This window comes from Camelina sativa, chromosome 9 (genome assembly GCF_000633955.1).
Source record: "Camelina sativa cultivar DH55 chromosome 9, Cs, whole genome shotgun sequence".
NCBI classification, from domain to species: Eukaryota; Viridiplantae; Streptophyta; class Magnoliopsida; order Brassicales; family Brassicaceae; genus Camelina; species Camelina sativa.
The window spans coordinates 18,421,161-18,444,933 of record NC_025693.1 but is presented as its reverse complement, the minus strand read 5'-3'; the positions used below and the strand labels follow the sequence as shown (position 1 = coordinate 18,444,933).

The 23,773-nt window shown below is 35.5% G+C and overlaps 3 protein-coding genes across 3 annotated transcripts; 2 read left to right on the top strand and 1 right to left on the bottom strand.

Moving 5' to 3' along the window:
• On the top strand, nt 2,144-2,728 carry LOC104715401 (salicylate/benzoate carboxyl methyltransferase-like). The gene is made up of 2 exons (XM_010432810.1): nt 2,144-2,374; nt 2,501-2,728. Exons 1-2 carry the CDS (start codon nt 2,144-2,146, stop codon nt 2,726-2,728), a joined length of 459 nt encoding a protein of 152 aa, XP_010431112.1.
• Nucleotides 4,791-7,934, bottom strand: LOC104715400. Its single transcript, XM_010432809.1, has 5 exons — nt 7,511-7,934; nt 7,360-7,425; nt 6,478-6,913; nt 5,552-6,422; nt 4,791-5,465 (listed from the first exon to the last, which is right to left on the bottom strand). Exons 1-5 carry the CDS (start codon nt 7,932-7,934, stop codon nt 4,791-4,793), a joined length of 2,472 nt encoding a protein of 823 aa, XP_010431111.1.
• On the top strand, nt 19,423-21,477 carry LOC104715399. The gene is made up of 4 exons (XM_010432808.1): nt 19,423-20,029; nt 20,115-20,723; nt 20,996-21,378; nt 21,465-21,477. The coding sequence occupies exons 1-4, from the start codon at nt 19,652-19,654 to the stop codon at nt 21,475-21,477; spliced, it is 1,383 nt and encodes a 460-aa protein (XP_010431110.1). The 5' UTR covers nt 19,423-19,651.

The window sequence follows — 23,773 nt, the reverse complement described above, 5'->3', positions numbered from 1 at the left end:
TTTCATTTAACCCACCTTCTTCTTGACTGTTAAGCAAGTTTAAGTAAGAAGAAGACTGAAAGAAGGGATTCGTAGAATCCATAAGAAGAAACGAATAGGAAGAGAAGAGAAAAGAAGAGAAGAGAAGCGGGTATAGAAGAGAAGGAATGCGAAGAGAAGAGAAGAGAAGAGAAGTGAGTATAGAAGAGAAGTGATAAGCGAATGACAAGTGAGAAAGGGTTACTAAATGAAAGAGATTTATGGGTTAAAAGCTAACTTGCAATAAGTAGCAAAACTTAAAGACCAAACAACCAATGTCTAATCACAATTTATGACAAGTACACATTACAACTAACAAAATTAAACAAGAAACTATGAACAAACCACACCAAAATTAAATACAACCAACTACACAACAATCACAATTTATTAGAAGTACACATTACAACTACCAATTGAGAAACCTAAAATACTTTGTGAATTAAGAAAAAAAAAACAAAAGTTTAACCAAACTCAATGTTAAAAAAAAAACTATGAACAAACCATACGAATGACACAAAGATGTTGATCCTTTAACAATTAAGACAAAAATACAAAAGTTTAACCAAACTCAATGTTAAAAAAAAAGACCGAGACACAAGATGTTGATCCTTGAACAATTAAGACAAAAATACCAAAGTTTAACCAAACTCAATGTTAAAAAAAAAGAAAGACCGAGACACAGACACAACTCGATCTTCACACAGACACAAACGACACAGACACAACTCGATCTTCACACAGACACAGACACAGACACAACTCGATCTTCACACAGAGACTAAACGATCCAACAAACACATGAAAAAACAGAACGAGACCAAAGCAACAAAACCTAAATCATTAACCCTAATTCAATAACCCTAAAATAACTCTAATTCAATAACCCTAATTCAATAACCCTAATTCGAAAACCCTAATTCGAAAACCCTAATTCGATAATCCCAATTCTCTAACCCTAATTCGATAATCAGCGCCTATCAAGGTTAAATCGAATATTGGGGGAAGAAGACAAACCTTAATTAGCACGATTCACCCGCCGGACAAGCATCGGGTGACAGAGAAAGATCGCTTCGGGAGAGAAGATCGAACCGCCGGACAAGCTTCGGGACAGAAGATCGGACCGGCTTCGGATGCGACAGAAGATCGGCTTCGTTAATATGGGGACGGAATTCCGGTGACAAGAACGGAACGGCTTCGTCAAATCGTCGAGGATGTATCGTCTTCGTCGTCGCCGTCGAGAGAGAAGAAAGAACTCGAGAAAGTTTTGTCTCGCAAATGAATTTTTTTTTTTAACCCTAGATAAGAAGACAACCAATCAGACGACACCACGTGGCGAAGAAGACGGACGAAAAACGTCCCCAAATAAGAACCGTTTTTTCGAAACTGGGCTTTTAACAATTAAATTTAAATCCAATAAATACGGGGGACGGGCCGAGTATACTCCGTTGCCCATGGTCTTATATAGAGCAACTTGCCTATTTTGGACAATGAAAGTTTGAAATTCTTCATGGTCAAGATTTGTAACTTCCGTCCATTTAATTACGAGTCCCCACGTACAAGGGTTTTATGAGGTTTGGCTTCATAGCATTTCACGTATGGGTTAGGTTAATCATACAACGAACAAAGAACTCCAAATATTCTTGTTGGCAAACAAAACAAGAAGGATATATCAGTTCCCATTGAATATGTATTCTGAGAAACACCTCTGAAATAAATAAGAAGCAAAAGAGTGTTGGTCGGAGAACATTTGACTTATATGAAATGAAAGTACGGTGCGCATCACATACAGATTAATCCTTAAGCCATCAAAATAGTTATTTCCCAATTAATGAAACAACTAGAGTTACAGTCGTTTTGTTGAGAAACATGATGCGCATACTTGTTAAACAATGCATCGATATTAAAGGCATCTCCAAAATGAGCTACGAGCATTGTTTCAATCACCGCTCTTATACAACCAGCTTCTCTTTGCCCTGCTTTTGCTCTATGTCTCTCTAAGGTCTTCTATAAACTTCTTTTATAATTTTTCACCTAAACACATTTAAACTTCCTTAAAACTAAAAGAGTTATAACAACGGTATTGTGAACTTGTAAGGTTCCCGACGGTCTGGAGAAAAATAAGATGAATGCATACATCACAAGTTCAAGTCCCCTAAGTGTATACAAGGCTTACTTGAATCAATTCCAAAGAGATTTTACGACATTTCTTGAAATGCGTTCTGAAGAGATGGTATATAGTGGACGTATGGTTCTCACATTAATGGGAAGAAACATTCTGGATGATCCTTCGTACAGGGATTGTTGTCATATGTGGACATTGTTACCTGATTCTCTCCGCGACCTAGTCTTCGAGGTATCATATTATTTAGTATTCATATTTAATTTTTAAAATTTTCAACCCCAATATATATATATATATATATATATATGTACACAATAGTTTGAAATATGTGATATTTTTGTTATTTGATTTACATAGGGTCTTGTGAGTGCGTCAAAGGTAAAGTCTTTCAAAATGCCGTTTTATGATCCGAGCGAGGAAGAAGTGAAGGAGATCATAAGAAAAGAGGGATCCTTCCAAATAAACAACTTGGAGGCACATGGATTTGATATCGGCCATAGTAACAGGGACTTTATTAGCTTACAATTACATAAAGCAAAAACAGGGCAAAGAGAAGCTGGTTGTATAAGTTTTAAGGAAGTTTAAATGTGTTTAGGTGAAAAATTATAAAAGAAGTTTATAGAAGACCTTAGAGAGGAAATGAACACTCTAAATCGAATGTACCAAATGGAGACTCTTTCGAGGGAAGAGCCTCGAGTGAAAGGAAACCAGGGAATCCAGAAACGAAGCATGATCCCTCGCTTGTGAGCTTCTTGTTGAAGAAAGTTATGAACTTGAAAGTTGTGTTGAAATCGTTACCAGGGAGATTGTTCAGACAACATTCTATCTCCGGCGGATATTGGTTCTGTTCTCGACATAACACATTGATTGTGTTGACGATCTCACTCATTGCCATATATAAACGAGTTTTGCCCAGAAGAACACCCCAAATCAGCTACTTTAATGCACGTGGGAAAGTCCAAGTTTGTCACCATTTCCTTTGTGTTTCTAATCAAGATCGGCTTGATCATTGATAAAATCCTTCTCTGAAATAATCAATAAAAGAGAAAGAGACAAAGAGTATAAAGAAATGAGTATAGACTCCAAGGTTTACAAATATGTTTTGTTTCCCTTTTACTTTACAACTTCTTGACACACTATTAACGTAATGAGTTCTTTTGGTGCTTCTAACCAACTATATATATGAATGTGATATATTTGAAGTTAAAAAGATGAAAGAACCGGAAGAAGAGAGTTGGCAGAGTAGCTTTTGTCTCCAATCCATCTCCTCCATTCATACACAGAGCACTCACAAAGGATATATACTACCACTCTCTTCATCAAAGCCGTTACTTTGACTCTTACACCTGCGAAATAATAATAAACTAGGGTTTAACCCGCGGTACATCGCAGGACAATATTTTACATGCATTTGATATAAGTATTCAAAGTATAAAATTTTGGTAGTGTTTTCAAAGTTTTAACCCGTGTGGTATATGTATAGTCTAAAAATACATTTATCTCCTGGTACAAATCTAAAAGTGTTTAAAAAAAAAAACAATTCCACTTAACTCCCTATATGAGATTAATGCGAACCCGTCTCACTAAAATAAAAATAAGTTTTTGCGTAAAAAAAATAATCAAAATAAGTTTTTTATCAAGTTTAATTATGTTAATTGTTTTACCAAATTAGCATATTTTTATAGTTTATAATTTTTCCATGTCAATATATATAGTTTATGATAATTAATAGAATTTTATTTTTTTTTTGTAATTCCTCAAAAAATAAAAAATAAACCAAATTATATGGGGGGTTTTCAGCATATTTAATGTGACATTTTAGAATTGGATTTTCGGTTTAGGAAAATTATTAATGTTAATATAATTATGGATAACAAATATGTTGTATAACATTTAAATTTGAGAGATTCTCGCATCCATAAAAATAGTTTTGGAGATTTAATGGGTTAAAACTTTAATGGGTAGAGTTGTTTTTGGAAAAATCGGAATATGTATGGATGTTGTTAAAATTTTATGGTAATAAATGTAACAAATGTTGGTCAATTTAAGAAAGTATAGTATTTGAGTTTCTCTGCAATGTTATTTATGGAATTGTTTTAGGAATTAATGTTGTAAAAAAAATAAAAAATAAGTAAAACTTAAAGGACATAAACCAAAATGTACGTAAAAAAATATGTTAATATAGATATACATCTATCATTGTCAATAAACATATATAAAAAAAAAGACAACAATAATTAGTATGCAGTTTGAAGATGTAATAACGTATAATGTATTAGAGAGAAAAACCTCGAGGAAGGATTAGTGTGGATGAATTTTGAATCCATTATTGCTCGCACTATTATGTTATCTCAAGAAATTTAAAAAAAAAGATGGAAGCTATCACTAGAAGAAATATGAGCTTCGGTAGCTGTAGCACAAATTTACGAACTGCTACTAAAAGTATCAAAATCGGATGCCAAGTATTTCGTAACATTATATTAAAGTTAGTATATATTTTTATTTAGCGGGAACATAAAAATCAGTATTATAGCTGGAAAGGTGTATTTTGGAGGCAAACTAATTGGGTTTTTTCCCGCAAACAAAAAAAAAAGTCTCGATACTATGACCAAATTTTTTTTTTTTTTCAACCTAACAATAAAATAAATTAAAAAGTGACTCCAAGGTTAGTCGCCCAATCTGGAGCAAAAGAGTTTACAAATGAAAATTCAGAAGCTAAAGGTCTAGAGGAGCGAGCAAGACAGTCTGCTCGGATGTTTGACGTTCGCGGAATCTGGGTCAGGGTGAAGGAGGAGTAAGATGATCTGAGGGAATGGAAATCTTCCAATAAATGCGAGAATGCTGGCCAGTCATCCAGAGCCTGCACCATCGCCACCAGTTCAGCGCTATCTGACTCAAAATTCTGACAATCAATCCCCGCCGCACGAAGAGACTCCATAGCCCATAGCAAGGCATTAAACTCCGAATGAAGGGAAGAGGGACTACGACGAAGACTGCGAGCTCCCAAAAGTAGCGTCCTATCATCATGAGTACCATACCACCATCCCAAGCCCTCTAAAGGGTCGGAACCTTTCCAGGAACCATCAACCTGACAACGAACAGAAATAACCCTTTCCTCCGGATCTGGCTGGGGAGTCAAGGAGTTCACAGAGAAGGACTTAGCCTCCTCCCACAAAAGTTTATTGTTTGATGCCTGATTTATAATATCAATTGGCTCAGCCTCAACTCCTTGAAAAACCTTTTTATTCCTATCTTTCCAAATTGTCCATAATATCCAGGGCAACATATATCCAATACCCGAACCCCCGGAGCTTGATAAGGCCTACAATATAAGAAATCTAAATTTGAATACACTGATCCATAAGGAAAGCCAGTCGAAGGAAGATGTATCGGCGATAGCTCCCAAACCAAACGGGATCGTACACACTCAAAAAGAGCGTGATTAATAGACTCCACCGCAGAGCCGCACCGTTGACACGTAACATCACACCGTACACCCCGATGAGCGATCCGTTCCTTTACAGGAAGACTACCAGACGTCACCTGCCAGAAAAAATGATGAACCTTTGAGGGGACTTCAAGTTTCCAAGCTTGTGCCCGTAAAACTGTGCACGTTGGCCCGAATTCGGCTTCCTTCTGTAATTCTCGTGCTAGCCTATAACCAGAACTCACGGAATACTTACCAGACTTAGTATAATGCCAAATCAGTCTATCCGAACGAAATGACTTACTAACCGCCAAACTCTGTATAAGCGGAATATCCGCTGGATCCATATACTCCTCTAGAATGGGCAAATGCCAATCCATCGTAAGGGGATTAATTAATTGATTGACCTTCAGATTAGGATGTAGAATTCTCCCCCTACCATTTGCTGGTCTTGGCTGGTGATCGGGTATCCAAGGATCCCGCCATACCAATATGTCACAACCCGAACCTACTATCCACCGTGCCCCTCGTTCCACTAGTCCCTTAACGGAAAAAATACTCCTCCACGCAAAGGATGGAGAATATGGTTTAGTTGCCCGTAATGGATGTTTTCTCAGGAAGTATCGACCACGCATCACCCGAGCCATTAAAGAGTTCGGGTAATGAATCAGTCTCCAATACTGCTTAGCCAACATTGCATCATTAAATTCTTCCAAAGCACGAAGACCCAAACCCCCATCACATTTGTCCTCACACATTTTATCCCAAGCTACCCAATGCATGCCTCTAGCCTTATCATTAGACTTCCACCAGAATTTTGATATGGCACCCGTAAGTTTGGTCGTTGAATGCCTGTGGCAATTTAAAGCACGACATAACATGAGTTGGAAGAGCTAACGCCACCGACTTGATCATAATTTCTTTACCCCCTTTCGATAAGGTCTTCGCCGACCAACCGTTAACTCGCTCATCCAGACGATCATTAACATAACTGAAAACGTTAGTCCTCGAACCCTGAAGGTTTTCAGGTATTCCCAAATAAGAACCCATACCTCCCTCACTGGAAATACCAATTACTGTTTTTATCCGAGATCTTACATCCGGCGGAACTTTCTTACCAAACATGATAGAAGATTTCTCTAAATTCACCTCTTGTCCCGACGCTTTCCCGTAATTACCTATAATATCCATTACCACCTTACATTCAGACTCCTCTGCCTTACAAAAGAACAGACTATCATCAGCGAACAATAAATGCGAGATCGACGGACAATCTCGAGCAATCGATATTCCGGTAAGTTTCTTTTCGCGTTCAGCCTTTTTAAAATTCGCTATTAGAACCTCTGTATAGAGAATAAACAAATAGGGAGAAAGAGGATCACCCTGACGTAATCCCCTCTTTGGTAAAATGGAACCCCGAGGTTGACCATTTAAAAGAACTTGATACGATACCGAAGAAACACACCACATAATCCAAGTAATCCACCGTCTATCAATCCTAATTTAATCATAACCGCTTCTAGAAAATCCCATTTTACACGGTCGTACGCTTTGCTCATATCCGTTTTGAATGCCAGAAAATCTGACTTACATTGTTGATTAGTATTTAACCCATGGAACATTTCCTGCGCAACTAAAATATTATCTGTAATCAGCCGCCCAGAAACAAAAGCCAATTGTGTTTCTGAAACCAGGGACGGTAAGAACCGCTTAAGCCTGAAACATAACACTTTTGAAATAATCTTATAACTCACATTACATAGACTAATCGGCCGAAATTCCGTCATACGTTGTGGTCGATCCACCTTAGGGATGAGACAAATATTAGTCTCATTAAGGCGAGGATCAAAACCACCTGTTCAAAAAAAATTCTTTAACCAAAGTCACCAGATCCCCTTTTAAAGAAAACCAGAATCGTTGAAAGAATAGGGCCGTCATACCGTCAGGACCTGGAGATTTCTCTGGGTGCATAGCAAATAATGCCTTCCGAACCTCCGACTCCGTAATTTTCCTAGTTAAACTTTGGTTCATACTATCCGTAATGATAGGTGAAATCTCCTGAAGTATATCTGAAATACTGCTTACATCAGAACTTTTAAAAAGCTCCTCAAAATAATTTGAGGCAATCCTCTCCATTCCCAAGGGCGTATCGTCCCATACATTGTTCGGACCATATAAACCAACAATCTTATTCCGTACCCTCCTCTGCTTGGTCGATGCATGAAAATATTTTGTATTTTTGTCTCCCACTCGTAGCCAGAGTTTGCTACTCTTTTGTTGCCAATATATTTCCTCATCCCTATAAGCCTCTTTTAGTTTTCTCTCAACTTCCCTAATTTCTTCCTGAGAGATCGAGTCATCCATCTTAGCCTCCTGTAAAGCTATCTTAAGGGAAGAAATAAGAGATGGACCAGACGTCACATTATTCTTTCGCCACCACGAAATCGAATTTATGCAATTCCTGATCTTATCCACGAAAGCCGGTATCCGAAAATTATTCGTGCGGGCCCACCCTGACTCTACCGCTCCTAGTAAACCATCCTTCCCCAATCATCGTTTATCAAAACGAAACTGCCTATTCCGTCGTGAAATTGTTCTAAGACAGGTTGCCAAAATGGGACAATGGTCAGAACCAACCATCTCCAAATAATCTACCTTCAAATTGGGGAAGAAACTATGCCAATCCTCATTTCCTAATGCGCGGTCTAGTCGACACCAAACCACCTGATTATTACATCGATTACCTCGCCATGACAACTGTTCCCCATAGCACGGGAACTCCAGCATACCACAATGATTAATCATTGAATTAAAAGGCACAAAAGATGACACTGGGCGCATAGCGCCACCCCTTTTCTCATGATTACCAACTAATTCATTAAAATCACCAATCATAAACGAAGGATCAATTCGAAAAGAACCAATATCCATTAACTTTTCCCACACCTTAACCCGATTTTGCGGGACAGGATCCCCATAGACGAAAGACAAAAAAACTAAATGTTGACCAAAACACGCTTGTGCATCAATTATACGATCACTCTCGTATAAAATAGATAATTTTATTTCATCCATGAAAAATAAAGCTAACCCACCCCTAGAACCAAGGGGTCAACTGTATACACATTATTATAACCAAACTTCTTCTGAAATTTTTGTCAATAGGAAAAACATTTTTTAGTTTCTGATAAAAATAAAATGTCTGGCTTATGCTGCTTCCACAAATCTCCCAAATATCCTTCTGTCAGATCCACCCCAATGCCCTGACAGTTCCAACTCAAAATCTTCACGTTCGAGCCGGCGGTTTCGGGAGAGCCCCCATCCCTTTCTTGTTTGGACGACCCCCATCCGAAGGTTTGCCGTCCACTTTATTATTACCCGGTTTCCCCATCTGCTTCTGTTTGTGTCCATCACCTGCAGGTTTAGACAAAGACTTAGCAAGTAAGCGTTTCCCTGGAGAAGCCAAAACCACAGGAGCTATCCTAATACTACTCGCACTCTTTCTACCGTAAGAACTAAATGTCCTCCCTTTATGACCACTTGTATCACTAAATGTAAAAGCTGCCAAGGCACTATTAACAACCCCCACAGCTAAATCCATCGAATTAGAATTAAAACTTTTACCTTGTGGACCACTTCCAGACTCATCCTGAGGCTCCGACCCTTGATCACCTTGGAAATTCAGATCCGTGACTAGGATGTGACTCAGCTCCCTGGACTGGAGAATCTACCTTATCCTGAACAACTTTGTGGTCGCCCTTATCAGTATCACCAAACTCACCATCCTCAAGAAGATCATCGTTGTCAACCTCAAAATCCATCACTAGAGACGCCCCCGCATCCCCCTGATGACCAAAAATTAAAGACTGTCTTTTACACTTAGCCCAAAAAAAAAATCTAGAAAACAAAAACTTTTCAGATTCTCTAAAATTTTCAGATCTCTTATCTCAATCTCAAAGTTTTTGATTCCTTTCCTCAAATCTCAATACCCATTCCATCAAATCTCGATTCTCATTGACAAGATTTTGATTCTCAGCACCAAAATCTCTAACAGTCTCTGTGTAGCTATATCCGTTATCTAGATCTGTCTATCTTTCCGGTATCCATCGCTTTGTCTCTGTCGCTCTCTGTGTCTCTGTCGCTCTCTGTCTCAGTTTCTCTCTGCCTCGGTCTCTCTCCGCTTCTGTCTCTCTCTGCCTCTGTCTCTGTCTCAATAGCTCAGCCGATCTCAGTAGATTCGAATTCAGCTGATCTCATGCACCTGAAAGGTATAAGGCATTCAATTAATGTATTTCAGTTCTTTACTATGTACTCTGGTTTTAATTTTGACCATTATATGTACTCTGATTTAAATTTTGACCGATTTAAATTTTGTCAGGTAATCACATCTCATCAGCCGGATCTTCTGCCTGCTTGCATCAGAACACAGAGGCTAGTTCTCACAATGAAACTGATATTTGATGCATTTGTTTAAGAGTTGAATGAATTGGTTGTTTGATATTTCGTTTTAATAAATTGTTGCTGAATGTGTGAATATGTTTGTTTGGTGTTTGTTTAGTGTTTGTTTGGTATTTGTTTGGTGTTTGTGTTATTTTTATGTGTTTGTTTTGTTTTCTTTATGGGTAAGGACATATAATGGTTATGGAAAAGATATGGGTTCATCTTAACAGGTATGTGAAAACGTTTTGTATAGTTGAGTTTATTGGTTTAATTGATATGTTAAAGTTTTTTTAAAGTTTGTAATTCGTTTTTTTCTTTTGGTTTTTTGCTTTTATTTTACTTCATTGCATAACTGATCCTGGTTATGAGAAAGGTGCTTGGGATTTTGTGAGGTCTGTGGCTGCAGGTTTAGGAGACAATGCAATTATTATTTGCCCGTGTATTGACTGTCGCAACGTATATCGCCACTCAGCCGCTGATGTTGTTGATCATCTTGTAACAAGGGGAATGGGTTGGAGTTACAAGTCGAGGGATGACTGGTTTCATCATGGAGAAGTGAAATCAGGGACTGAGTGTAGAAAGAACACAAGCCAGTGGAACCAAGAGATATCTTAGGTTTGTTCAAAGCTGCTGAGTTTATGGATGAAGAGCTGGTTAGTTAGGGTGATTTAATTGATGTTGCTGAAGGGATGATAAGGTAGAAGATGAGTTCTTAGCCAAGCTAGCTGATGCAGAAACACCATTGTATCCAGGTTGCACAAACTACAGCAAGCTATCTGCGATTGTTTCACTCTTTAAGTTCAAGACTCAGAGTGGTTGGTCTGACAGAAGTTTTGATAGTCTACTAGAGACTTTAAAACAGATGCTACCCAAGGATAATGTATTGCACACATCCTTGTATGAGGTGAAGAAATTTTTCAAATCTTTTGATATGGGTTATGAGAAGAGACACGCTTGTGTGAATGACTGTTGTCTATTTAGAAATCAGTACGAGGAGCTCGACACTTGTCCTAAATGCAATTCTTCGTGATGGAAGATTAACAAGCGAACTGGTGAGGTGAAGAAAGGTACTCCACAGAAAGTACTTAGGTACTTTCCGATAATTCCACGTCTCAAGAGGATGTTCAGGTTAGAGGACACGGCGAAAGACTTACGGTGGTATTTCAGTAATAAGAGCACAGATGGAAAAATGCGTCATCCGGTAGATTCAGTGACGTGGGATCAAATGAATGAAAAGTATCTGTCATTTTCTGCAGAAGAAAGGAGCATTAGGCTTGGACTCTCCACAGATGAGTTTAATCCTTTCAACATGAAAAATGTTAACTATAGTGCATGACATGTTTTGCTAGTCAATTACAACATGCCACCTGGCAAGTGTATGAAAGAGGAGAACATCATGTTGACATTGCTGATTCCTGGACCAACTCAACCAGGAAACAGTATAAATGTGTATTTAGAACCTCTTATAGAGGATCTAAACCATCTGCGGGAGAAGGGAGAGGTAACGTATGATGCATTCAGTCGCTCTACATTCACTTTAAGAGCAATGCTTCTGTGGACCATTCAGGATTTTCCGGCATATGAAAATCTAGCAGGCTGCAAAGTTAAAGACATAATGGGTTGTCCTGTTTGCGGGAAGCACACAAATAGTTTGTGGTTGAGTAATTGTAGAAAGCACGTGTACATGTCTCACCAGAAGTCTCGGTCACCCAACCATGTTTATAGACGAAAGAAAGCATGGTCTGATGGTAAAGCTGAGCATGGAAGAAGAGGTAGGATTCTGACTGGTCATAAAATTTATCAAATACTATGGAGGCCTACAGCCGAGATGAGAACTTTGCAGGATTCTTTAAACTGTTTTATATCATGGCCTGGAAGTGGCTATGGAGGCCTACAGCCGAGATGAGAACTTTGCAGGATTCTTTAAACTGTTTTATTTCATGGCCTGTAAATAGAGTTGTGATTGAGACAACATCGAATGAATCCCCTGTTCTTCAGAAATCTACATCTAAGGGAGGAAGCATAAGATCTCATAATGAGATGTCCCCTGTAATTGCTAAATCTCTTAATCTTCCTGTATCTTCGACAGCAAGTCCAAGTTATCAGAAAGACAAGTCTCCAGAAACTCCAAAAGCTCCTTTGAAGAAACCTTTATTCAAAACAAAACCATCTCTGACAAGGGAATCTCCTCGTCAAAAATCACAGGTACATAATTGGTTGTGGTTGTTCTTGTTGTATGGATTTATTTTTTGTTGGTTGCTGCTTTCTGAAATTATTTTTTGCTTGTTGTTCTTGAAGCCATCTCTGACAGAGGCATCTCCTTGTCGCAAATCAAAGGTACATGTTTTTAATAACTTAAGACATAATTGCTGAACTGGTTTTATTTTTTTTGCTTGAGGTTGATTTCTTTATATATTTTTGGCTGGTTGTTCTTGAAGCGTCTTGCATTCAAAGAAAATCAAAAATGCAAGTTGATGGATATATCCGGAGAGAATCGCGTTGTTGCTGAAGGACGTTGGTCGTCTAGTAATCCTGATCAACATGTACATCACGTTAAATTGGGGCCTAATGCTTGTTGAGTATGGGTGGATATTGTGATTGTTAAAGATGCTGCAGTTTGAAGGCAAACTCCTGAAATCGAATATATGAAAGATGCACATGGATCTTATCTTGCCTGGCCAGAAGATAAAATTGTAATGGTGGGTATATACTTTAATTTTACATGTGTGCAAAATATGATGACAATAACAACTATTGACTATTTTTTTTTTTTCAGCAGGAATAAATTAATGAGGATAATTGATGTTTCAGATTGGGAAACGTGTTTTGTAGTTGAAAGACATAAGTACAGTAAAACCTCTATAAATTAATAATGTTGAGACCAAGATATTTTATTAATTTATTTATAAATTTATAATTATTATTTTATAGTGTAAATTAATAATTATTAATTTATAGGTATATTTTTAATTTTTTAATTTTTAAAAAGTTATGAATTGAGACAATTTTTGCAAAACAAGATTAATTTTGGATGTTGTAAATTTTATGGTATTGGAATTGAATGTGAAATAATTAAAAAAATATTATTGACAATGAATTACAAATATTATAGACAAATTCACTTATATATATGACATAAATATTCAAATTTATGAATAAGAATATCAATTCTCGTATTTTAATAGTCTATCAAACTATGAAAATGTAAATGATGCATATTTAGTAATTGAAAATTTTAAAAAGTTTTAGCTGTTTTATGAAATGTTATAGAATATTTTTTATATCATTATAGTTTGAAGATACAACATAACAATTGTTTTATATATATGAGGTTTAAGAGAAACATAGTTTACTATATCAGAATATATATATATATATTATGTAAATTTACATGATTATTAATTTATGATATTATTGGGACCATATATTACATAGGGATTTCAAAAAAATTATTATCTTATTATCTTATCGAATTTTGTTAATTTTTACACTGTCCCGACTAGGGACTAGCAAAATTTATAATGTTTATTAATTTATAGAGGTTTTACTGTACTTTCTGTTCTTTTGTGTCATACACTAGTCTTTGTCCCTTTGTTTTTATTTTTGGATTATAAGGTTGAATCATAATTTATATGTTTCAGATATTAATTTAATGGGACAAGTTATTTAATGTTTCTTTTTAACAAGTTTGAGATATATTTAAAAATATATATATATATAAAGATAATAAGCCATTTAGGTTGTTCAAGAAAAAAGCCAATTTTTAAAACGTTAGTTATATTATTAGTTAGGGATAATAATTTGGATACATACAAAATTAACATCAATAGATAAATAAACCAAATAGTTTTTGAAAAAATTAAAAAATAAGGAAAACAAATATTAACAATAAATAAATATTGATGACACAATTATGAATTATTAATATTAATTAACATTAAAAAGAAATATTTATATCATATATATAGTAATATAAGATATAAACCTCAAACCCTATACCCTAAACCCTTTACCCTAAATCTCTTAGTTGAAAGCATTATACACCAATATATGAAACATGAAATTAACAATGTAAAATATAATTTTATGTATATTTGTACATAATTATGAATTATTAATATTAGTTAGTATTATAAATAAATCTTTATATCATATAGTAATATAAGATATAGACCCCAAACCTTATACCCTAAAAACCTATACCCTAAATCTCTTACTTGAAAGCATTCTACACAAATTAACAATGTAAATATATAATTTTAAATTTTCAATTAAACTAGCTTTACCATATGAAACATTAATTTTTATTTAATTGTTACACCATATTCCAAAATTAATACAAAGAAAAATAACAAAATACTATACTAATAACATACAAATCGTGAAACAATTATCTCATTGGCTAATTGGTTAAGGTGTGGATCACCAAATTATTCATATCTACCGTTGATTAGAATACATCTAACGGTCAATAATCAGCTCTTTTTTTAATAACTTTTAATCATCTCGATATCTACTTTTCTCGAAGGAAACCCAATAAACTCAATCTCGAACCTTCTTTCACCATCGCCAAACACCAAAAAAAACACAGATTGAATCTAAAGAGGAACTCATATCATCTCTTTCACCATCGCCAAACACAACATAAAATCATCGCCGAATCTAAAGGTTTTATTATCTCTTTCTATTGCTTGTTTCTCGAATCCCCTGATTCTTTGTTTTTTGTTGTCGCTATTTTGCTTTCTCGATTCCTCTGTCAGAGATGGCTAATTGAATCTTAATAGTTTTTGGTTTCAATAATCTTAATAGATTTTCATTTATTGTTTGATGAAGTAGATCTGCCTTAAGACAATGAGTATTACAACATTGATTAGTTACTTCTTCAGTTTGGAATTAGGTTTTTTGCAGATATTCAATAGAATCCAACACTGATAGTCATTATTATTAGATTTAAGAAATAAAAAAAACAGGATCTTGTTAATATTTTGTCTGTTGAGAATGTAGATGGTGTTTTGCAGATTCTTGTTGATAGATCTATTCATTTTCAGGTTTCGGATCTTGTTATATTGTTTTCTTTTGCTTGTTGTGGTTGTTGATTAAAAACAAACATATCTAAACAATATCATATTTGGTTCTGCAGAAACTGTTACTTAAATGGAAGGTAAAAGACTCATATGCGGCCTCCCCGCTAAGAACGTTGTACCAACACTCAGACAACAGACACAACAGCAAGCAATCAACGATCAACAAACTGATGCGGATGATGAACTGAAGGAGATAACAAAGCTAGAGTTTAGAAGGTCCTGTGCTCACCTAGGCTACTTAATACGCATCGAACTAGAGGAAGAAGACATTGATCCACTGTACAAGCAAGTTTGGAAAAACATGCAACATGATACACGCAACAACACTGGTAATAAACGCCCAAAAGTAGAAAAAGGAGAGTCCTCAAACCGCAAGACTCTTTAAATAATAATGGCATGGTAATCACTCTTAGAGCGAGTTCATGTTCTTTTAGTTCATGTGATGTTTACATTTTGTCAAGTTAACTTTATGTAATATGATATTTTATGAGTCATTGTCTTTCATAAATTAAAACTAATTACATTTTGTGCAATTCAATGTTTCAAATAACAAATTATTATGCAACTCAATATATATGCAATATAGGTTAAATATAGATCCAAATTGGAATATAAACAGAATTTTCTCAGTGTCATGATAAATATTACATAGTACAAAATAAAAGCCAAGAAATCTTATATTATAGCACGAGAAAATGCTGGATTACATTATTAAACCGCAATTGATAAATGCTATTGTAAATGATGGTATAGCAAAGGGAAACCGCTATATAACGCTTTCCTATAGCAAGTATTTTGTGCTACTATAGTGTAAAATTCGAGAACTATAATGTCAGGAAACAATATCCACCAGCACATATAATGTGTTATCATTACAAGTTACACAGCACAAAATGTTTGCTATAAAAACAAACATAATAGCACAAACTGAGTGCTAGTTACTAATATAAAATAGCGGAGTATTAGCGCTATAATAGGTCAATCTACCATAGCGCGTAAAAACTGCTGTGGTAGGGGAGGGGGTCTACTATAGCTCCTCATTATACAGCGTTTTCAAATGCGCTACGAAAACCCTTTAGTAGCATTATCCGTGTGCTACCGAAGCTCATTTTTCTTGTAGTGTATTAAACTTTTATCTTGTTTAAAAAGTTGGCAACCTGGCACAGGTTATTTATAGTAGTGGAAGCTTGATGCAATATGTATCTCAAATGTGATAAATGGTTCTGGTCAGAGCCGTGCTTCAGCAGGAGAAAAAGAAGTGGCCGCCTACATTCTGGAAAAATGTTAAGGGTGTTAATAGGTGTATAAACTTATATACATTACCTTGTATGGGAAAGTAACACAACAAAAACATATAGAAGAATTGCGTTCCGTGCAAATTAATTTGAATCTGAACTTAAAATTTGCATATTTGACATTGTGTCTTTTTCTATACATATATACTAGGAGATATCCTGTGCTGTACAGCACGGATCAATATATTTTCTAAAAATAATAATACAATAATAATAAACTTATTGTTATATTTCTTTTAAAAAATATATTTTATTTGAGATAGTATTTATTTTTAATATTGTAATTGTTCAGTAAATCTATATATATATATATATTTTTGAATACTAATTATTTTAGAATATTATAGTTTTTAGTTTGTTTGATGTATAATACAGTTTTATATTGCTTGTTTGCATTATTTGCATCATTATTTTGTGAAATATTTTGAGGTAGTAATTATAATATTGTAATTATGAGTAAATAAAATTTATAAATTTATCAGGCACATAAATTTAGTTTTACCAATCCGCCAATGTGTAAAATTAAAATACATATTTTTTTTTCATAGATTGAGTAATATATCTTTGATTTTAAAAATTCTAATCATAACATATGCATAAATTTTTTTACATATTTATTAATCATAAGTATTATATGATAATTCAAAATAATTTGTAAATAAAATTAAAGAAAGGTGATAGGAGAACCATAATTTAAAATCTTAACAAAATCTTCCAAATCTAGTCATTAAAAATAATCATATTATCTACTTGGATATAAAATCTTAGTTTTAAAAATTCTGATTGGTTATATATTTAAAAAAATAAATAATAATTTTCGTCCATAATTAATTAGTCCATAATATTTTTTTTTTGAAAATTAATAATTATTTAAAAGATTTTATTAGAAAATTCTGATATATTGTTTATATTTGGTCAAAGTATTTATTATCTTCATTAAATTAAGTAATTAATTTTTATTAAATATTTTAAAGAGCATTTGAATGTAAATTTTTACACTTTTTAAGGTTAGTTTCATATTTATACTTCTCAATTAATATAGTAGGATATATATATATATATATATATATATATGTGTCCCAAGGTAAGAATAAGGAATGCTCGTGGTTTTGATAGTCAAACGGTTCAATTTGACATTGATTCATGTAATTTAATTAAATACAGCGATTTTTTTCTTCGATAATTAGTTGATTTTGGCTATAAAAAACACGTAAATGAAAATATAAAATTACATAAACATTTTTCTTTCCTTTAAAGAAAAGAAAGTTACATCTCACAATTGAAATTAAAGAAAAACAACATTTTCCAAAAAAAAAGAAAAAAAAAAAAGAGAGACAACATAGCCAAAAATGTCAAATATTTCAAATTAACATGAAAAAAATTAATAATAAATAAAATTGGGGTGATAAGTCACCAGTCGGATGTCAAATACAATCCACACAACAATATATGGCTTTGGACCCTATGATAAACACTGGGAATGGACAATGGCGCTTACATCTCTTGCAAATTGGTCTGGAGAGGGAACTGTTGAGAATAACCCGAACATCTATCAATTCGAGATTTTTATCTTTAACTGAGTAGTGGTGAAAAGAGACCTTTTCTGTTTCACTAGGTTTCATGTACATGTCTTTTCCAAATAGACAATCAACATGTAGAGCTGTACTGCAGTCATTGCATTTATATTTATATTTATATTTATCAATGTCTTTTCTAATAATAATAATAAACTTATTGTTATATTTTTTAAAAAAAATTATTTTGTTTAAGATAATATTTATTTTTAATATTATAATTGTTTGGTAAATCTATATATATATATATATATATATATCTTTTTAAATACTAATTATTTTAGAATATTATAGTTTTTAATTTGTTTGATGTATAATACAATTTTATATTGCTTGTTTATATTATTTGCATCATTATTTTGTGAAATATTTTGAAGTAGTAATAATAATATTGTAATTGTGAGTAAATAAAATTTATGAATTTATCAGCTACATAAATTTAGTTCTACCAATCTGCCAATATGAAAAAATTAAATACACATTTTTTCTTCATAGATTGAGTATTACATCTTTGATTTTAAAAATTCAAATCACACATATGCAGAAATGTTTTTACATATTTATTAATCATAAGTATTATATGATAATTCAAAACAATTTGTAAATAAAATAAAGGGAAATTACCTAGAATATTGCATAGAAGTAGGTTTATTACTAGACTAACACGTTGAGATTTCTGTCTTACTAGAATAACACATAAAAGTTTGCAAATTACTTCTATATCTGAGTTGTGTGTTTTATTACGATTTATGCCATTCTCTTTTAAAACGAAGATCTTAAAAGGGGAAAATAAAAAGATCATAAACCTAAGTCGATCCCTTGAATCTTTGTGTTGTTTGTCTTACGATTGTTGGGTTGAGATCAGCTATTTTTAGATAGCTTGCGGCGTGAAAAGAATCTGTGTGGAGGACGTTTGGCTGGAGGACCACTGACGGCGAGTTGACGGCGAGGTGGTTTGAAGTAGAGGAGGAGGGAAATAAAGCGATTTGCTCAGAGGTAAATTTCTATATCGTGGTTTAGTCTCTATTGCTTACTGTTTTCTTATACCCGAGTATTACATAGTAGGCCTTGTATATTGTATGTTAGTTTTCTGTATGTTGTTGAGCTCTGTTTTTCGGAAGATATTTGTGTGACTTCATGTTGCTTCATTGCTAATCTAAGCAACAAATGTTTTGTGATATTGAATTAATAACTAAACTAAAGCTTCTGTCGTAGATATGGGGTCAAGCAAGAGGTATCCAAGTAGGTTGTATGGGGTTGGTAATTTTCCACTGCCGATGAGAAGCATGCACCACGATTGTAGTTTGTCCAATCTTGGTGGTTTGAAAGGCTTTGTTGGTGATGAGGTGTATGACAAAATAAGAAAGAATTCGCAGCTGGGAGTTCTATTGGATCTAGCCGAATCTGACTACCTGTTTTGTGGGAAGACCATCCATTATCTATTATCCAATCAATTGGCAATAAACATTCCTTCGGAGGTATGGTTTTTGGTTGGAGGAAAGCCGCTGAGGTTCTCTCTATATGAATATGAAGAAATTAGTGGTTTGAATTGTGAGAAGATTGATGAAACAGAGTTTGAAGTCGATCATACACCTTTATGGGCGGCTTTAAAGGTGAAAGCTTTTAATGGACCCAACTGGGAGGAGCTAGTTGAGGGTTTGAGAAGCTGCCGTGGGTGGTCTGATGAAATGAAGACGCAGATAGCTCGGTTGTATCTTGTTCATGTTGGAGTGCTTGGTTTATCAAGGAACAGTCGGATTCCTCTGGAATACGCTAAAAGGGCGTTGAATGAAGAAGCATTTGAGAGTTTTCAATGGGGTAGGGTTGGATTCAAGAGTTTAGTTGATTCCATCAAAGTCCTTGGGTTACCTAACAATGCTTATACCCTCCATGGATGTGTCCATGTATTGCTGATATGGGCATTTGAGAGCGTGAAGGTGCTGGGGGCTAGCTACGGGAATGTAAGAGAAGGTGTAGATTTGCCTCTGTTAAGGTGGAGAGGAGGGAGGCCAAGGAAGGATATCGAAGCCTTCATATCCGGGAGCAAACTCCTTAATAATGGGGAGGTATGCCTTCAATTTACGTATACATTATTTGTCTGCATTTTTTCTTTGTGATAGATTATTAAAAGTTATGGTATCTGAAATGCAGCTTCAGGTGAAGCATTTAGTACCTAAACCTTTGGAGTTCATATATCCAGATTGGCCAGGACAGTATTGTGTGTATGGTGTAGGAGAAGGTTTGAAGAAGAAACTGGATAATCTGCTGTTAGACGTGATCAATGGCGAAGTGGATGAAAGAGAATGGGATTGTGTAAAAAAAAGGAAGGGGGAACATACGAAGAAGAGGGAGAGGAGGCAACATGTTGCAGGGGTAAGTGACGATGATTTCCTTGAAACAGCCCCAACCAGCATCCGTAATGTCCCCAATAATGCGAAGGAGCAGAAAGAAAGTGTTGGGGACAAATGTTCAGCAGAGAAGGCGTCTGGAGATAAGTATTCAGGTGTGCAGGGTGAAGATGGTAGTGGAAGGTTATTTACTATGGTTGAAACACTAGGGGCGAAAATGGATAATATTCAGATATCGTTTTCTAGAGCAATAGCGGAAGTTGTGTTCAAACTTCAAGGTATGGAGAGTAGGATGGGTAACTTTGAGAGTGACGTTCAACTATTGAAGAAAGTTGTTATCAACACAACGGATGGAGGAGCGCATACGCAAGGACCTCTTACATTAAGAAATGACGAACAAAAAATAGAGGAGGTATGATCTGCGTACCGTATTGATAAAATTGTTATTATATATCTATTGTTCAGTATGAAGTCTTTGTATTTATCTATTCGAGGAAACAATATCAATTTCAGTTTTGTGAAGTTGTATAATTTTGTAATTATTTTGATATATGATTTTTTTCGTACACACAATTTAGCAATTTGTATACTTTGTCTCTAGTTTAACAGCGTCATATTATATTTCAAATGTCTTGTATATAACGTCAAATACATGTCTTTTGTTTCAAGTCATGGCTATATCAGATAAAGCATTCGGACAAGGATGGTTATAAAGTTGCTAGTTGTGTTAGGAATCCGTTAGCCATTAAGGATAAGGTCATGTGGTCTGGGAGTATTAAAATCGAACCAGAGGACAGTGTAGAGCGAATTCCAAAGCAGATGGTAGACAGTGTACAGCGTGTCAAAAGAGTACAGAGTTGGGAGACAGAGGAAGGCGATAAAAGAGCAAAGTATAATGACAAAGTTGATGGAGCAGGTGCTCAACCCGTTCCTATTAATGTTATCCATCCGGTAAGTGGTGGTAACCCTGGCTCGTCGGATCGAAAGTGCGAATCTGTTGTGGATTTAACCAAGGGGACCAGCAGTCCTGCATCGTCTCATACAGTGAAAGATAAGGAGAAAGCCAGGTATTTTGCATATTTGTTACAAAAGGTGTTTCCTCCATCAAGAGAGCTTGATCTTCTATTAGTAGATCCAGTGGGCACCAACATAGGGTTAAACCCTAATGACGAATCAATGCGAGCTGCATTAATGACCCGACGTGAAAGCCACATTGTAGTCCTATCTCCCGCAGTGTACGATCCTTTTAGTGAGGCAAGTCCTGAGAAAATTGCAAAGCTGATGTCCTTCCTAACTGATGATTTGTAAGTCTTCATTTAGAGTTGTATATAATTAGTGTCTATATTCGGATTTGAGGACTACGATCTATAACTGATTTGTTAATTTTGGTATTCAGGGCTAAAGTACCTTGCACTGGAAATGCCGAATTTTATTTTCGCCTCCTGACCCCTAAACAATTGTGGCCAACTACAACATTCGGCTGGTTATGGGATGCGGTAAGCTTCGTAGCATAACATTTGACGCAGTTAACTATGGTATACTAATGCCTGATAGATGTCACTCGTGTTGCAGCACATGGTTACATGTATGCATATGTTCCGTATTAGGGGGACGCAAACGCCATCCCCATATAAAACAGATCGTATTGCTTTTCTCGATCCTTTGTTTGTTAGTATGTGGGCATTCGAATTCCCTAAAATGGAAGCCTCTAATCAATGGGTTTTTGGAGAAGGTTATTTTGAGACGTACGTGGGAAGGCTGCCAAAATACGGAATGACAAACAAGGTGTGGGTTGACGATGTAGACACCCTGCTCTTCCCATACAACCTCGATAACAACCATTGGGTAGCCATCGAAGCTGACTTAGTCCAGCGGAGGCTAAGAGTTTACGATAGCATAAACAGCGGTAGAACCGACGAGAGTCTACAAAAGAAGTGCAAACCGTTCGCAAAAATGATCCCACGCTTGATACAAGCATATAACCGGAGGTACAAAGATGAGCATATCGGGGCGGCGGCATTTAGTTACTACCGGGTGAAAACACTCCCACAGAACTATCAACAAGGTGACTGTGGTGTGTACACGTTGAAGTGCTTAGAGTGTATAGCTCTTGGAGTAAATTACACAGGCCTATGTGATGCGGCCATGCCTTCTATTAGGATGAAACTTGCTGCAGACGTGTTTGATGAGGTCCCAGACCGAGACTGCTTTCTCCAACTAGATGCTACGTCGGAGACAGTAGATTATCCGGAAGCTGAGTTCAACTCGGGATCAAAAAGTTGAAGAGGTTCCATGTACATTACCGGAGCAGTATGATTTTGCAAAATTGAAGATTGGTTTTACGCGTGTTGCTAATAGAAGATGCGTGTTTGGTCATTTTTTTGGTAACATGTGGGATTTGAGGATGTCGTTCTTAGATTTTCCGAGGTCTGGTCACTCACATAGCTCCTATCGGTTGTTTGTAAACCCTCTTCAGGTGTAGTGTTTTTTGTATATTGGAGGGTCTAGATATGTATCATTATGACGTCTTTCTAACCAGTATTAGTATATGTTAGGCCTTTATCAGATGTGTACGTACCATCAGCTAAGTAACGGCCTTATTATGGTCTGTGTACACACGTACGTATATTCATATGTGTACGTACCATCAACTAAGTAACGGCCTTATTATGGTCTGTGTACACACGTACGTATATTTATGGTCTGTGTACACACGTACGTATATTCATCAGTGTACGTACAATCGATTTTCTAACGTTATAGACTTGATTTTTAGGTCCATGGTTGGTGCTTAGTTTCTATCCATTTTGAGCACACTAACTTGTCCCTACTGGCAATCCTATGATATTATGAGCGTGATGTGATTAAATTGTATTCAAATTCAGCGAACCATAATCATCCTGACAGACTGTTACGGATCATATGGACCACCTGCGTGAAAGTAATAAGTACAACCATGAAGAATGTTTATTCGCTACTTAATTTATCGGACCAATAGCAGCTTCGTAGACGTCCATCGCGAACTTCTTTCGGAAATTGTCAATATTGTTGTCGGTGATCTTCAAGCAATCAGTCATCGGTTTGCCCATGCTCAACAGTTCTAAAAACTTCATAGTAAAAGGTCCACAATCTCCCGTCCTCAAGTTTTGTCCTACTTGGCTAACCCTTTCAGCGGTAAATGGATCGAGAGGGTAATTGACATCGATAACCCTCTGAAGTAGGTACGGTATCATCTCACACACCGGCTTGATCCGGGACATTGCAAGAGTTTCTCTGGAGGAGGTCATCAAAGGATCGTAAATGGAAACATGTCTCTTTATAAGATTTATGCCCACTCCTACCCAATGCTTAGATTTCCAGTTCATTGGAGCATATATAACGTCGACATCTGTAACCCACTTCAACCTTGGTTCGTGGTGCATCCTTTCCCCATTGACGATGTCAATGAGTACTTTGTCCCAT